Source organism: Nycticebus coucang, chromosome 3, assembly GCF_027406575.1.
Source record: "Nycticebus coucang isolate mNycCou1 chromosome 3, mNycCou1.pri, whole genome shotgun sequence".
In the NCBI taxonomy this organism is placed as follows: Eukaryota; Metazoa; Chordata; class Mammalia; order Primates; family Lorisidae; genus Nycticebus; species Nycticebus coucang.
In genome coordinates, this window is record NC_069782.1 from 65,133,603 (window position 1) to 65,150,694 (window position 17,092).

At 45.5% G+C, this 17,092-nt stretch overlaps 2 protein-coding genes across 5 annotated transcripts in view; one reads left to right on the forward strand and one right to left on the reverse strand.

Annotated features, from left to right (window-relative positions):
- Positions 1-5,158, forward strand: part of TSPAN16 (tetraspanin 16) — a 28,798-nt gene extending 23,640 nt beyond the window's left edge. For both annotated transcript variants that reach the window (XM_053583319.1, XM_053583320.1), the window contains one exon: positions 5,070-5,158. In XM_053583319.1, the coding sequence (XP_053439294.1) occupies positions 5,070-5,117 (48 nt within the window). In that variant the 3' untranslated portion in view covers positions 5,118-5,158. The remainder of the gene's footprint in view (positions 1-5,069) is intronic.
- Positions 1-17,092, reverse strand: part of RAB3D (RAB3D, member RAS oncogene family) — a 53,508-nt gene that overhangs the window by 23,612 nt on the left and 12,804 nt on the right. For 2 of the 3 annotated variants that reach the window (XM_053583310.1, XM_053583313.1), the window contains exon 5: positions 13,492-15,854. The exons of the other annotated variant lie outside the window; for it this stretch is intronic. In XM_053583310.1, coding sequence (XP_053439285.1) covers positions 15,667-15,854 — 188 coding nt within the window. In that variant the 3' untranslated portion in view covers positions 13,492-15,666. Of the gene's footprint in view, positions 1-13,491; positions 15,855-17,092 lie in introns of those variants that run through there. 3 annotated transcript variants of the gene reach the window in all.

A 17,092-nucleotide genomic window follows, 5' to 3' on the forward strand; every position in this document is an offset into this window, starting at 1 on the left:
AGGGCGGCGCCTGTGGCTCAAGGAGTAGGGCGCCGGTCCCATATGCTGGAGGTGGCGGGTTCTAACCCAGCCCCGGCCAAAAAAAAAAAAAAGAAAAGACAGTATAGTAATGATGGTTCATCAAGAAAAGAAGCTCAGTAAAGACATGGAAGTGAGGCTCGGTGCCTGTGGCTCAGGTGGCTAAGGCGCCAGCCACATACACCTGAGCTGGCAGGTTTGAATCCAGCCTGGGCCCCCAAACAACAATGACGGCTGCGACCTAAAAAAATAGCCAGGCGTTGTGGCGGGCGCCTGTAGTCCCAGCTACTTGGGAGGTGGAGACAGGAGACTCGCTTGAGCCCAGGAGTTGGAGGTTGCTGTGAGCTGTGATGCTACAGCACTCTACCCAGGGTGACAGCTTGAGGCTCTGTCTCAAAAAAAAAGACATGGAAGTGAGGCTCAGTGCCCGCAGCTCAGTGGGTAGGGCACCAGCTGCACCAGGTCTGCCAGGGCTGGTGAGTTCAAACACACCTGGGCCTGCTAAATTAAAAAAAATAGCCTGCGTTGTGGAGGGCCCCTGTAGTCCCACCTACTTGGGAGGCTGAGGCAAGAGAATTGCTTAAGCCCAAGAGTTAGAGGTTGCTGTGAGCTGTGAGGCCATAGCACCATACCCACGGCGACATAGTGAGACTCTGTCTAAAAAAAAAAAAAAAAGAATAAAATACTTAAAAATAAATTTAACCAAAGAAGTTCAAGACTTGTACACTGAAAACCATGAAACATGTTTAAAGAAATTATTTATTTTGAGAAAAAAACAAAAAAAATAGCCGGCTTTTTTTGGTAGAGACGAGGTCTCCCTCTGGCTCAGGCTGGTCTCAAATTCCTGAGCTCAGGGCAATCCACCTGCCTGGGCCTCCCAGAGTGCTAGGATTACAGGTGTGAGCCACCTTGCCCGGCCAAGACATTAAAGACCTAAATAGATCAAGCGAAGTGGCTCACGCCTGTAATCCTACCACTCTGGGAGGCTGGGCTGGATGGATAGCTTGAGTTCAGTTTAAGACCAGCCCAAGCAAGACCCTGTCTGTACTAAAAATAGAAAAATTAGCCAGGTGTGTGGTACATTCCTGTAATCCCAGCTTCTTGAGAGGCAGGAAGATTGCCTGAACCCAAGAGTTTGAAGTTGCTGTGGGCAAGGCTAACCCCTTAGCACATCACATGCTTATGGATTTGAAGACTTAATATTATTAAGATGGTAATAGTACCCAAACTAAGTTAAAGATTAAATTCAGTCTCTATAAAAGTCTCAGCTTTTGGCCAAGGGCAGTGGCTCATGCCTGTAATCCTAGCCCTTTGGGAGTCTGAGGGGGGTGGATAGCTTGAGATCAGGAGTTCCAGACCAGCCTGAGCAAGAGCAAGACCCCATCTTTACTAAAAATAGAAAAACTAGCTGCACCCTGTCTCTACTAAAAAAATATATAGAAAAACTAGTCAGTGTTGTGGCAGGCACCTGTATTCCTAGGTACTTGGGAGGCTGAGGCAAGAGAATCGCTCAAACCCAGCAGTTTGAGGTTTCTGTAAGCTATGATGCCAGGGTACTCTACCCAGAGTGACAGAGTAAGACTCTGTCTCAAAAAAAAAAAAAAATCTCAGATGTTTTTTCATGCAGAAGTTGATGCTCTGATTCTAAAATTCATAGGGAAGAGCAACAGGCCCAGGATAGGAAAAACAGTGTTAAAAAAGAACAAAATTGGTAGACCACACTTCCATTTTGAAAACTTACTACAAAGCTACAGTCATAAAGATAGTATAATGCTAGTATAAGAGTGTACGGGTGTATATATATATATATATATTATAGTATAGAATTTGTGTCCAGGAATAAGCCCTTACATTTATGATCAATTGATTTTTTACAAGGATGCTAAGATAATTCAAGAGGAGGAGAGTAGTTCTTTCAACAGGTGGTGATGAGATAACTGGATATCCATAGGCAGAAAAATTGAGGTTGGACTCCTACCTCATACTATATACAAAAATTCTCAAAATGGACTGCAGATCAAATGTATCAGCTAAAACTATAAAACTCTTAGAAGAAAATGCTGCAATAAATCTTCATGAACTTGGATTAGCCAATGATCATATAAACATCAAAAGCACAAGTAACAAACATAAAATAAATAAATGGATTCTGTTAAAATCAATAACCTTTGTGTTCCAAAGGATATCATGAATAAAGTGAAAAGACAACTCACAGAGTGGTAGAAAATATTTGTACATCAGATAAGAGACTTGGATTCAGAATATGTTAATGCCTCAATAACAAAAAGACAAATAACCCAATTTAAATAAACAATGGGCTCAGTGCCCATAGCTCAGTAGTTAGGGTGCTGGCCACATGCACTGAGGCTGGCGGGTTTGAACCTGGCCTGGGCCTGCCAAACAACAATGACAACTGCAACCAAAAAAAAGATAGCCGGGTGTTGTGGTTGGCGCCTATAGTCCCAGCTACCTGGGAGGCTGAAGTGAGAGAATTGCTTAAGCCCAAGAATCTGAGGTTGCTGTGAGCTATGATTCCACAGCATTCTACAGAGGGCAGCATAGTGAGAATCTGTCTCAAAAAAATAAAAAATAAAAATAAATAAATACAATAAAATGGACAATGGATTTGAATATTGATGCACAAATAGATCAATCAATTTGAGATTGATCACAAATGGCCAATAAACACATGAAAAGAATGCTCAACATCATTAGTAATTAGGGAAATGCAAATAAAAACACTTCACTCCCATTGGCAGGACACACTGGCTCATGCCTGTAATCCTAGCATTCTGGGAGGCTGAGGTAGGTGGATCACATGAACTCAAGAGTTCTTTTTTTTTTTTTTTTCTTTTGCAGTTTTTTGGCGGGGGTGGGTTTCAACCCACCACCTCCAGCATATGGGGCTGGCGCCCCACCCCTTTGAGCCACAGTCACCACCCCTGAACTCAGGAGTTTGAGACCAGTCTAAACAATAGTGGGACCCCATCTCTACTAAAAATAGAAAAACTGAGGCAAGAGAATCACTTGAGCCCAAGAACTTAAGGTTGCTGTGAGTTATAATACCACGGTTCTCTAGTCAGGATGCCAGAGTGAAACTCTGTCTCAAAACAAACAAACAAATAAAAGAACCAAAAAGCACTTTACTTCCACTAAGATGGCTGATGTAAGAAAGAAAAGTACAAAGTGTTGATAAGGATATGAAGATATTGGAACCCTCATATATTGTTGGTGAGATTGTAAAACGGTAAAGCCACTGCCTAAAACATCAAAAACAGTTACTGGGTGGCGCCTGTGGCTCAAAAGAGTAGGGCCCCGGCCTCATATGCCGGAGGTGGTGGGTTCAAACCCAGCCCCGGCCATAAACTGCAAAACAAAACAGAGTTACTATTTGTCCCAGCAATTTCTCTCCTAGATTTATACCTAAGAATAAATTCCTTCAAAAAGGAATTGAAGACCTATATCCGTACAAGAACTTATGCCTAACTACTCCCAGTAGGATTATTCATAATACACAAAATTAGGTAAAATCCAAATGTCCATCAATGGATGAATGGATAAACAAAATGTGGTATTCTCATACAATGGAATGTTATTCAACAATAAAAAGAATGAAGTACTAATATATGCTGTAACATGCATGCACCATATTAACATTAGGCTAAATGAAAGAAGACAGTCACAAAAGGATATGTGTTGTCTGATTCCATTATATGAAATGTCCAGAATAGGCAATACATAGAAATACAAGTTAGTGGTTTCCTGGAGCCAGAGGGAGGAAGGAATGGAGACTGACCATTAATAGGTTTGAGATATCTTTGGGGGATAATGAAAAAGTCCTGAAGTTTATAGTAGTGATGGTTTCCCAACTCTGTGAATATACTAAATACCACGGAACTGTACACTTCAGAAAGGCAAATTGATGTTCATCTCAAAGTTGTAATTAAAAATTTTTTTTGGCTGGGTATAGTGGCTCATGCCTGTAATTCTAGCACTCTGGGAGGCCAAGGCAGTACATTGCCTGAGCTCAGGAGTTCAAGACCAGCCTGAGCAAGAGCAAGAGCAAGATCAAGACTCTTTCTCTACTAAAAATAGAAAAAACTAGCTAAGTGTTATGGTGGGTGCCTGTAGTCCCAGCTACTTGGGAGGCTGAGACAAGAGGTTCACTTGAGCTCAGGAGTTTGAGGTTGCTGTGAGCTATGATGACACCACAGTATTCTACTAAGGGTGACAGAATGCGACTCTGTCTCAAAAAATAGGTTTTTCCATGCCTCTGTGTTCCCAAGCACTTTCTCTCATGAGCTTCCCCATATTAATCATCGACACACAGTAGCGTCCTTTCTGCAAATCACCCACCAGCCAAGGTATGGATGTGTCTCACCAGTCTGTGATATGTATTTTTTTTAATGGGTATTCTTTTTTCTTGTACAATTTTATAATTTGAATATTTATTTGTGAACTGTATAACACCTTCCTCTCCAAGGATTCCAGCAGGGGAAGCAGCATTCCGTCCTCAGATGGTCCATTTAAGATGTTTTCAGGGGCTTCCTTGCAGAGGGGTGGGAGGGCTTAGCGAAACAAGAGATATTATTGAAGGAACTAGCAATATGTGGAGTTTTTATGTCTCCTACTCCTGAAGAATCTAGAAAGGGGAGTAAGGAGGGAAAAAGCCACGGAGGAGAGACTATCCACCCACCAACATCCACTCAGCTGTGGCCATAGAGAAGTCAGGATGAGAAGTAAGAGGGGGAATGAGGAAGAAATAACCTGACTTTTCTTTCCTTCCACCTCCCATCTCTTTGCCGTGCTTCCTATTAGTCAAAGTCTACCAGAAGTCAGGAGGCAGAGGTGTGCTGGGAAATCATTATGTTCACTGTGTTAAAAAAACCAAAATAGCCCCAAAGTGACCCAGACCGTTCTTCAACCATCTGCAAAACTCTGCCCCTCCCCCTTCTAGAACAAGATGCTCCTCCTGACTCTGTAACTCTGCTTTGACTCGAGCTTGGAAGTCTCCAGCATTAGTACCATGTTGCTTTCTTCTTCCATTTCAGTTACCAGGAATTCTTGCCACCTTGCTGCTATTTGTCAAGCTGGGCTGACATTCAGGCCTGGAGAGGACAAGAACTTGGCTGCTGGAGATTTGGTCTCCTTTTTAGTTCTCTGCAGCACTCACTGCTTTTGGAGAGGAGATTATTAATAAAAGATTCCGGAAACCCCTGTCCAGCCTGACTCTTATCTCTTTAGTTTTATTTTCACCCCACTAGGGAATGCTTCTACCTCAAAATATCTGAATGAGATGGCATGTCCTTCCTCCTCACACGATTCTCCAGTTTTGTAAATTATTTTGTGAAAAAATCTGGAACATTCACAAAACCTGAGAGAATCCATCCAAAGAAACTCCCATCTCTCTATCACTCAGATTCAACAACACTAAGCATTTTGACATGTTTTATTTACCCCCTTTTTTCTTAATAGTTTATTTTTCTTTCTTTCTTCTTTTTTTGAGACATAGTCTTAAGCTGTCGCCCTGGGTAGAGTGCTGTGGTGTCATATCTCACAGCAACCTCCAACTCTTGGGCTCACACCATCCTCTTGCTTCAGTTTTTCTGTTTTTAGTAGAGATGGGGGTCTCGCTTTTTGCTCAGACTAGTCTTGAACTCATGAGCTCAAGCAATCCACATGCCTCGACCTCCCAGAGTGCTAGGTTACAGGCATCAGCCACCTCACCTGGCCTATTATTATTATTATTATTGTTTTATACATAAGGTCTCCCATTCTCTCTCAGGCTGGAGTGCCATAGCAGGATCATGGGTCACAGCAACCTCAAAGTCCTGGACTTAAGCAATTCTCCTGCCTCAAACTCCTGAATAGCTGGGACTACAGTGCCTACCACAACACCTAGCTAATATTTCAATTGCTTGTAAAGATGGGGGTTTTGCACTTGCTCAGGCTGGTCTAGAATTCCTGGCTTCAAGCAATCCTCCTATCTCAGGTTCTCTTTTTTTTTTTTTGTAGAGACAGAGTCTCACTTTATGGCCCTCGGTAGAGTGCCATGGCCTCACACAACTCACAGCAACCTCCAACTCCTGGGCTCAAGCGATTCTCTTGCCTCAGCCTCCCGAGTAGCTGGGACTACAGGTGCCCTATCTCAGGTTCTCAAGTGCTAAGATTATAGGCATGAGCCATGTGCCTCAGCTAATTTTTTTCTGTCTATTATAGAAATGGGGTCTTACTATACTGTTCAGGCTGGACTCAAGCTTCTAGTCTCAAGTGATTTTTAGTTGGCAAACATAATTGTATATATTTATGTGGCACAATTTGATGTTTTGGTACATGCATACAACATGGAATGATTAAATCAAGTAAATTAACATCCATCACCTTTTTTTTTTTTGAGACAGAGTCTCACTATGTCACCCCCAGGAGAGAGCCTTGACATCACAGCTCACAGCAACCAACCTCAAACTCTTGGGCTCAAGTGATTCTCTTGCCTCAGCCTCCCAAGTAGCTGGGACTTAGGCGCCCACCACAACACCCACCAATTTGTTGTTGTTGTTGTTGTTGCAGTTGTTTAGCTGGTCTCGGCCGGGTTTGAACCCACCACCCTCAGTGTATGTGTCTGGCACCATAACCCCTGTGCTATGGGCGCTGAGCTGCCTTTTTTTTTCCCGAGCCTCCTTTCTATCATTTTTGTGGTAAGACATTTTGCAGAAGTATTTTAAACAAATTCCAGACAATTTTCCCCTTCATACTTCAGTGCATATCTCTAAAGATGTATTCATTTGTGTTCAATGCTTTAAAGGAATATAAAAATCTCAGGATCCTGTGGCTCAAAGGAGTAGAACACTGGCCCCATATGCCGGAGGCTGTGGGTTCAAACCCAGCTCCGGCCAAAAAAAAAAAAAAAAAAACTGCAAAAAAAAAAAAAAATCTCAGGACCCCTCCCTGACTCCTTATGCAAAATGGAAGGTCAAGCCTGGAGGTTGAGTAATGTGATATCATCTTCCAAATCTCTGGCTGTTACTAACATTAAGCATCAGCTAGATTTGCACAGAAAGGTAAAAGGCTTCAGGCTTCTACAAGGACTGCCCACATAGATCATTCATTAGGAAATTCCTTGCTGGCCTTCCCTAAAAAAGGACATGCAAATTGTAAAATTAGGTCTGGCTCCTAAAACTAAAGTCTGTTAGATGACTAATAATGTTTTGTTTTGTTTTGTGTTTTGACAAAGTCTCACTATGTTGCCCTCGGTAGAGAGCTATGGTGTCACAGCTCACAGCAACCTCAGAATCTTGGGCTTAAGCGATTCTCATCCCTCAGCCTCCCAAGTAGCTGGAACTACAGAAGCCCAGCTATTTTTTGTTGCAGTTGTTATTGTTGTTTAGCTGGCCTGGCTGGTTTCTAACCCACCAGCCTTGATGTATGTGGCTGGCACTGTAACAACTGTACTACCTACTGGCATGTGTCCCACACTAATAATGTTGATTACAACTTCATCTTCCCAGGTGCAGGACAGAGACATGACAAGATTGAGCAATCTTCCACCTATGCAGGAGATCACTCCCTTTTTCTCTTCAAACATTTCACCTTATCTATATAAAATGTAGATTTCCTAGGCCGGGCACAGTGGCTTATGCCTATAATCCTAGCACTCTGGGAGGCCAAGGCAGGTGGATTGCCTGAGTTCACGGGTTTGAGACCAGCCTGAGCAAAAGGGAGACCCTGTCTCTAAAAAATAGCCAGGCATTGTGGGGGTTGCCTGTAGTCCCAGCCACTTGGGAGGTTGAGGCAAGAGAATGGCTTGAGCCCAAGAATTTGAGGTTGCTGTGAGGTTAGACACCACAGGACTCTACTGAGGGCAAGAAAGTGAGACTGTCTCAAAAAAAAAAAAAAAAAAATGTAGATTTCCTGGGCCTCACAGAGTGTATCCATTTTCCTTAATGCCCAACCCCCTCCTCCTTTTTCTTTCTTTTTTTTTTTGAGACAGAGTCTCACTTTCACCCTGGGTAGAGTGCTGTGATGTCATAGCTCATAGCAACCTCAAACTCTTGGGCTCAAGCCATTCTCTGTCTCAGCCTCCCAAGTCGCTGGGACTACAGGCTACTACAACAAGGCCCAGCTAGTTTTAGAGGTGAGATCTCGCTCTGGCTCAGAGCTGGTCTCGAACCTGCAAGCTCAGGCAATCTACCCACCTCAGCCTCCCAGAGTGCTGGGATTACGGAAGAGAGCCACCACGCCCAGCCACCGAATCTCACTTCAGAAAAAAAAGCAGTCACAGATGTGTCTGTGGCTCATGTTTTTCCCTAGTCTTTTTGTCAAACATTGGTTCAATAAGCATCCATTGATTCAACTTCAAACTCCTGGGATTAAGCAATCCTCCTGCCTCAGCCTCCCAGGTAGCTGTTACTAAGGGTGTGTACCACCATGCCTAGCTAGTTTAAAAATATTTTGTAGAGGCTCAGCGCCTATAGCTCAGCAGGTAGGGCACCAGCCACATACACTGGAGCTGACAGGTTCGAACCTGGCCCGGGCCTGCCAAAGAACAATGACAACTACAACAACAAAATAGCCGGGCGTTGTGGCGGGAGCCTGTAGTCTCAGCTACTTGGGAGGCTGAGGCAAGAGAATCACTGAAGTCCAAGAGTTTGAGGTTGCTGTGCGCTGTGACACCACAGCACTCTACTGGGGGTGACATAGTGAGACTGCCTAAAAAAAAAAAAATCTTTTTTTGTAGAGATGCAGTTTCTATTGTTCTGTCTAGTCTTAAACTCCTGGCCTCAGGCAATCCTCCCTCCTCAGCCTTCCAGTGTGCTAGGATTATAGGCATGTTCCTCCACATCTGGCCTGATGAAGTTCTTTCCCTTAGTCACCCATTTTGGGTTGTCAATGCCATTATCACATCTGAGACAATTAACAACTGTTCCCTGGCATCACTTAATACTAGAATATCACAGAATTTACTTAATTGGTTCAAAATGTCTTTTTACACTTGTTTCTTTAAATTAGAATCCAAATGAGGTACACACATCACATTTCTTTTCCCTTCTTTTCTTCTTCTTCTTCTTCTTTTTTTTTTTTTTTTTGCAGTTTTTGGCTGGGGCTGGGTTTGAACCCACCATATGGGACCAGCGCCCTACTCCTTGAGCCACAGGCACCGCCCCCCCCCTTTTTTTCTTGAGACAGTCTCACTATGTCACCCTTGGTAGAGTGCTGTGGTGTCACAGCTCACAGAAACCTCCAAACTCCTGGGCTCAGGTGATTCTCCTGCCTCACCCTCCCAAGTAGCTGGGACCACAGGCGCCCGCCACAAGGCCGGGCTATTTTTTGTTGTTATTGCAGTTGTCATTGCTATCTAGCGGGCCCAGGCCAGGTTCGAACCCGCCAGACTCAGTGCATGTGGCCGGCTCCGTAACCAGTGTGCTGCGGGCGCCAAGCCCACACATCACATTTGATGCTCATGTCTCTCAGATCTCTTTTGTTCTATTCTAGTAGTTCTCAAATTAGAGCAAGCATTAGAATCCTCTGGATGGCTTATTAAAACCCAAGTGTCTGGGCCCCACCCCAAGAGCTTCTAACTTAAGAGATCTGGAGTGGGGCCCAGGAATCTGCATTCCTAACAAGTTCCAAGTGATGCTGCTAGTCTGGGGAACACACTTTGAGAACCAGTGGTCTAGGTTCTTATTCTTCCTCTTTCTGTTCAACCCTACCTAACTCTGACTTGTTACAGAAAAAGTATTAAATGTCCAAGTAATGCCACACTTCTGGGTTTATTGCTTTATTCTTAGTGGTAACACGTAGGGATTTTCCACAACAAGCAATCCTCCAATTCTCTGAGGACACCCCACCAGATGTCCTATATTTGAATTCAGTTCTGTCACCAATTACTTGGAGTTAGCTTGTGACTCCACAGGTTTAAGGACTCGGGCTTGCAAAACCATCCTCATTCTCACTTCAGATGTCAGTTGCAAGCCCCTTCTGTCTGACATGGTTAGAAAGTCAGGGGTTCCCTCCGTTATCAGCCACTGTTAACCTTAATGGCTGTTTCATGCAGGGTGCTGCTGGTCAGGCCCTAACAAGGCTGTATGAGCCTACATACTGACATCTGGAGATTGTTTATTCACTTCCACGGCCTCCTGTCATGGTAAGTTGTAATACTGACTCCATGGTATTGGCCAAGGACCCAGGGCACTCCCAGTGAAGTGTTGACTAACTATAAATTTAGTCCACAGTAAAAATGTTTTGCAGATATAACCCTTTAAGATAGGAAGATATTGTGTAACTTTGTAACCTATGAGGAGGAATCTGTTTAACCTATACTATGATAGGGGATTTTGGATAGGTTTTGGATAGGTTTAACCTATCATAGTACAGGTTAAACACTGCTGATGTTACAACATTGCTGTGAGCCTAAAAGTAACAAAGGGAAAGAGTGGGCAGAGCAGTTCTTTGGGGGAGATATCCCTGCTCCTTTCTGAAATTGCTGGCTTTTCTGTAAATAAAAGTGAAACTATTAATTTGTCATCCCCTTCTTTGCTCTCCTTTGATTGTCTTGGGTGACAGACAGATGGACTTTTTGGTCGGGCAACACCTCAACCGCCCTCCCTTTCTGGTTTGCTAGAAGGACCCAGATCTCAAGAAAGCACTTTACTTGCTAACTCAGGAAGAGACAAATAGGGAAGCAGAAGGCAAGGTATGGGGTGGGGGGATGGGGCAGCCATGACCTCTCCAGTGCCCCCACTCCCAGCACTTCAGGCTCCGGCCTGGTTTGAACCCTCACCTCCCCCACCCAGCCTGGGGACAGTGCTCTAACCATTGAGCTATAGGTACCCAGCCTAGAGGATTTTTTTTTTTTTTGTAGAGACAGTCTCATTTTATTGCCCTCGTTAGAGTGCTGTGGCATCATGGCTCACAGCAACCTCCAGTTCCTGGGTATAGGTGATTCTCTTGCCTCAGCCTCCCAAGTAGCTGGGACTACAGGCGCCCGCCACAATGCCCGGCTATTTTTTCGTTGCAGTTTGGCCAGGGCTAAGTTTGAACCCGCCACCCTGGATATTTGGGGCCAGAGCCCTACCCACTGAGCCACAGGCGCTGCCTGGATTTTTTTTTTTTTTTTTGAGACAGAGTCTCACTATGTACCCCTCACTAGAGTGCTGTCGCATCACAGCTCACAGCAACCTCAAACTCCTCGGCTTAAGTGATTCTCTTGCCTCAGCCTCCCAAGTAGCTGGGACAACAGGCACCCGCCATAGCACCTGGCTATTTTTTGTTGCTGTTGGCATTGTTGTTTAGCTGGCCCAGGCTCGTTTCAAACCCGCCAGCCTCGGTGTATGTGGCTGGTGCCATACCACTGTGCTACGGGCACCGAGCCCACTCCCAGCACTTCAATGTGTTCACCAACCCAAAAGCCCTCCAAACACATCATTTCAGGGTTTTTATGGGAGTTTCATTAACTAATCATTAGCCATTTGTGACTAACTCAATCTTCAGCCCCTCTTCTCTCCCTGTAGGGGTATGGTTTGGGGAGGTGAAGGGAACAAAATGTTCCAACACCCTAATCCTGCCACCTAGGGCTTCCTTTCTAGCAGCCAACTTCCATCTTGAAGCTGCCTCGGGGCCCCCAGTCACTAGCCACATCATTAGCATACAAAGGTCATTCTTATCTCTCCAGAAATGTCAAGGGTTTGGGAGCTGAGTGCCCGGAATTACAACAGGGGACAAAGACAAAATATTTATTTTTTATTATATCACAGGAACAGAGCTGGGTGTGGCAGTGAAAAGGCAGAAATCCCTGCACTTGAACTGATATTATAGTAAGGGTGGCACTTAGGTTACATGAATTATTTAGTATTTTAGATTTTTAGGGCTATAGGGGAAAATGTGCATGGGAAAGGACATCAGAAATACTGGGGCACTGGGGCATGATGGGAGGGGCTGGAGGATCACTTGAGACCAGGAATTATAAGGAGATCCTCATCTATACAAAAAAATGAAAAATCAGCCAGACATGGTAGTGGGTACCTGTAGTCCCTGATACTGGAAATGCCAAGGCAGAAGGATCACTTGAACTCAGGAGTTTGAGGCTGCAGTGAACTACGATGATGTCACTGTACCCTAGACTGGACAACAGAGTGAGAACCTGTCTCAAAAAAATGAACAAAAAGAAATGATGCTTGGTGACACCTGTGGCTCAAAGGGGTGGGGCGCCGGCCCTATATGCCCCGAGGTGGCTGGTTCAAACCCAGCCCCAGCCAAACAAAAACTGCAAAAAAAAAAGATACTGAGGGAGAGGACTGCAGTGCTAAGTGGAAGGAGGGTAATGAGAAGGTGCAATATGACTGCCTGGCATAAGTCCAGACAGAAGGAACAGGTAGTGCAAAGGCCCTGAGGCAGGGGCCTGGCTTGGTATGCTCAAATGGCAACCAATACATATGCCAGTGTGGTTGGAGGGGAGTAAGTTCTGGAAGGCATGTGGGGAGACACTGGGTCAGATTATTCAGGGTCTTGTGGGCCACAAGGAGGACTTTGGCATTTACTCCAAGGCAGGAACCAGGGATCCGTCTGAGCAGAGGAGTGATGTGTTCACAGATGCTTTCTGGCTGCTGTGGAGGAATGATTTTCTTTCTAGGATTAGCTGTGGAAATTTTGTCCTCCCTGCCTCCCACACAGTGAAGCTTTCCAGCATCAAGCTGGTGACCAATGCACCTAGCCAGAAGCCGCCCCAGGCCTGGGGAGGACTGTGCTGCCTCATGAATGGCTTGGACTCACCATCTACTTAGCTGTGAACCAACCCCATCCTTTCCTGGCAACCACGTCACCAAGGGAAACAAAAGAACGAACTCATTTGGGCATAACAGATTTAATTTCACTTTCTTATGGAGAAAAGTGCATGTCCTTCCACACTGGACAGCAAGGAATCACTTACACAGAAGAACCACATTCAGGATATAAATGGCCTGCTGAGAGCTCCTTCAGTAGTGTATTTTGCAATTGCTGGGGGAGCCAGTAGCAGAATTATCGCTTCAACCCTGAGACCAAATTTCACCCTTTACTGTTTCTGTAAGTGGAGTAGGAGAGAAAGATGCAAAAACATGATCCCATGTTCCTGAGAGAAGCCCTGCCCACGCCAAAAAAAAAAAAAAAAAAAAAAAGAGAGAGAGAAGAAACTAGCAGAACTCCCAAGCCATTGAGGTCCTGTCAATTTCTCACCAAAACTGCTCAGGAAAAGACAAGATGCTAAAAGCGAATGTTAAGAAGGAAGGCACTGGTAGGTCACTGCTTCCTGCCTCAGGCCCCTGGAGGTGGGAAGTGGTTTTCCCTTACAACCCCTCAAATTGATATGCAGCACATTAGTTTCTGCTGCCTAGAGGCCATCCCAAATTTAAATCTCTCCTCCAAAATCATAAGATTTGAAACTTGTCTAGAAAGAACAACAACAAAAAATGTTTTCTCCCACCTTATTCCCAGTCTTGAGAGAACCACAAGGCAGCTCTCCTGGTTGCTACTTGCAGATGAACTGTTCAAAGACCTTATGTAATCACAAAACACAGGCCAAGTCAGGCACAGGATGCAGCCAAAGCTGTTTGTTTTTTTTTTTTAAACCACAAAGGCATTATAAATCTGCTCAGCCCTATTCACAGCAATCTGATCCACCACTATATTTTTGGCAGCAAGTTAGGGACAATGGAGTGGCCAACAAAACCTTGACAGGCCATATGGTACCTTAAGATGTCTTTTTTTTTATATATAATTTTACTTTAGTGTTAAACCAACTAAAACAATTGGACTCAGATACCCTTGCTGTGTTTATTTCTCCACTCCACCTTGGTCACTGAATTTGTTTGTATACAAAGATATGCTCACTTTGAAATACTAAGAGCAGCCTCTGATATGGAGTAAATGAGCCTCCCTAGAAATAAGTTTGAACTTGAATTTGGCCTTCCCCTTCACACACATCTCCAGGAGGCAGCTGAGGTCATTAAGGCTGAAGGAAGTCATTTCAGCTGCAGAGGCTGGGCGAGTGGAAGCAACCCCTGATCCACAGAAAGGGAAATAGGGGCACAAACCATCAGCTCAGCCACCATCACAGTGTTAGTCATAGTAGGGTATCTCAGGGGGCATTCAGGGAAGAGAGAAATGCTACACCAGAGTTTGGCCTGTGATGGGCAGGAGGGCTGCTGAGCTGGGGGATCAAGGCAAATAACCTCTGATGAGAAGCCCTGGGCAACAGGGGACCTAGCTTCATCATGTCCCAGACACCGATCACAGCCCACCCTTCCATCAACATGAGGACCTGCCACTCCCCAGCCATGTGCATGAAATATAAGGCAGACGCCAGTTAGGCAACTCTACCTCCTTGCCCAACGCCAAGCACTCCTTAAAAGTGACTCTTCAACTACTAAAAAAGGTCACACATCACAGGGCCCTGACAATGACATAACATGGTTTGGGAAATGGATAGCGGGTCTTCAAGGGTCCTCAAGTCAGAAAAGCCCCATGCTTTCCTCAGTGCAGGCTGTGGGTGGGAACGTTACTCAATTTCCCTTTCTAGCAGGATGTATGATTTAGAAAGAACTTGCTTAAAACACAACCAGCCAAACAGGGCCTGGGAGAGAGGACGCTGGGAGGGAGGGCCCAGTCTCCCAGCTCTGAGGTTAACTCCTGGCAGAAAGGCCTTAGCATGAATGCTAGGAGTCGGGCAACTCTCTGCCCAGGCTTGAATGGCTCACAGTTCCAGAATTCGATTCAGGATCAGAAATGTAGTAGATATAGCAAAACAGAGGCAGGGGCGTGCGTAATGTGGAGTCTGGGACACTTAGAAGGCACTTCTGGAGTCCCTGAAGCCAGGATATGAGGTTCTGACTCCCTGTGCCCTTCTACAATGGGAAAAGGGGTTTTAATACTACTTTCAGAAGGAGAGGGTCAGCGGTGGGGTGGGGGGAGGGAGGGTTATGCCATGCTGCCTTGAATTCTAGAATGTTCATGGGGGCAGGCTCAGGAACCAGACTGAAATCTGGAAAATGGTTCCTTTTTTTTTTTTGAGACAGAGTCTTACTATGTTGCCCTCAGTAGAGTGCTGTGGTGTTACAGGTCACAGCAACCTCCAACTCTTGGGCTTAAGCAATTCTCTTGCCTCACCCTCCCAAGCAGCTGGGACTACAGGCACCCTCCACAACGCCCGCCCGGCTACATTTTTTTTGTTGTTGTTGCAGTTGTTTAGCTGGCCTGGGCCGGGTTCGAACCTGCTACTTCAGTGTATGTTGCTGGTGCCGTAACCATTGTGCTACGGGTGCTAGACCTGGAAAACAGTTCTAACTTAGAAGGTGCTGAGGATGCTCTTCCACCAAGGCAGGATAGGACATGCCACCCATGGCTATACTACTAAATACACCTTGAAAAGCAGCAAACTGGTACATGTCACTGTTCTTAGGCCTTTGCCTGCAATGCACAGTTGGGTCTCCAGGGTCTGTGGACACTGGTCTGGGATACTACCCAAGCAGGCAAGCCATGAGTTAGCCATGCAGGACTTGGGGACAGCTGACAGGAGGGAAGTGGGGGTGACCCTGAGCTTGAAGATAGTCTTTGTGGCTCAAGCCTGTATCATAGTCCCTGTGAGGCAGGAGTAGGTTGGCGGGGCTGTGGGGGCCATTTCTAGCAGCTACAGCTGCTGGGCTGTGGGGGAGGAGTGTCCCCTAGGGCTGGGCCTTTCCCATTGCTGCCTGGACTGGAGCTGGGTTCCAGGGACTCATTCATCTTCTCACAGATGACATCCACCAGGCGCTCAAACACCTGCTTCACATTGATGTTCTCCTTGGCACTGGCCTCAAAGAACTCAAAACCTGTATGGACATAAGGCAAGGACATTTAGAGATGCCTGAGGGGCAGGGCCTACACTGTGGCATCACCCAAACTTTGGTTCCAGGCCTGGTTGTACCTTCTACACTACTGTGGGACATGGGCTGTGTGCCTTTGCCTCCCTAAGCCAAAGTTTGCTTATCTGTAGAATAGGAACAAAAGTCCTATGGCTGAAGATAAAAATCTTTGGCAGGAGCCCAATCTGGACCATTCTAAGACTCTCTATGTCACAAGGTAGAGGCTGTAAGAGTCCAGGCAGTTGGCTGGGCGCAGTTGCTAAACTCAGGATTACACTTATAATCCCAGCACTTTGGAAGGCCAAGGTGGGTGGATCACCTGAGCTCAGGAATTCGAGACCGGCGGGAGCAAGAGTGAGACCCCGTCTCAACTAAAAATAGAAAAACTAGCTGGGCATTGTTTTGGCACCTGTAGTCCCAGCTACTTGGGAGGCTGAGGCAAGATGAGCTCTTGACCCCAAGAAACTGAGGTTGCTGTGAGCTATGATGCCACAGCCTCTATTCAGAATGACAGAGTGAGCCTCTGTCTCAGAAAAAAAAAAAAAAAGAAAAAGAAAAAAAAGAGGCCCAGGTAGATCTGGTACCCAGCAGGGATTTTTTTTTTTGGGGGGGGCACCATAATTTGTCCAGCTTCTACCTAATATCTGCTGCAGGGAAAGGCACAACCAGAAGACCCACCAAGCCAGATTTTATGTGGACTTCAAATATTTCATACATTCTGGAAAATGCACTCTAGGACAAATACAACAAAGCTGAGACACCAGTTTGTAATGTCCATCAGGCAGAAAATGCAGCAGGTTCCCCAGATTGGGGATAGTACCCCATATGCACTATTCCTGGCCTAGAAAACATACTAAAAATGGTAACACTAGGGCGGTGCCTGTGGCTCAGTGAGTAGGACACCAGCCCCATATACCGAGGGTGGCTAGGTTCAAACCCAGCCCCCGGCCAAACTGCAACAAAAAAATAGCCAGGTGTTGTGGCAGGCACCTGTAGTCCCAGCTACTCGGGAAGCTGAGGCAAGAGAATCACCTAAGCCCAGGAGTTGGAGGTTGCTGTGAGCTGTGTGACGCCATGGCACTCTACCAAGGGCAATAAAGAGGGACTCTGTCTCTCAAAAAAAAAAAAAAATGGTAACACTAATGATAGTAGGCAGTGTTTACCATCCATGTGGCAGGCACTTATGAGGCTTTAAGTGAACTAAC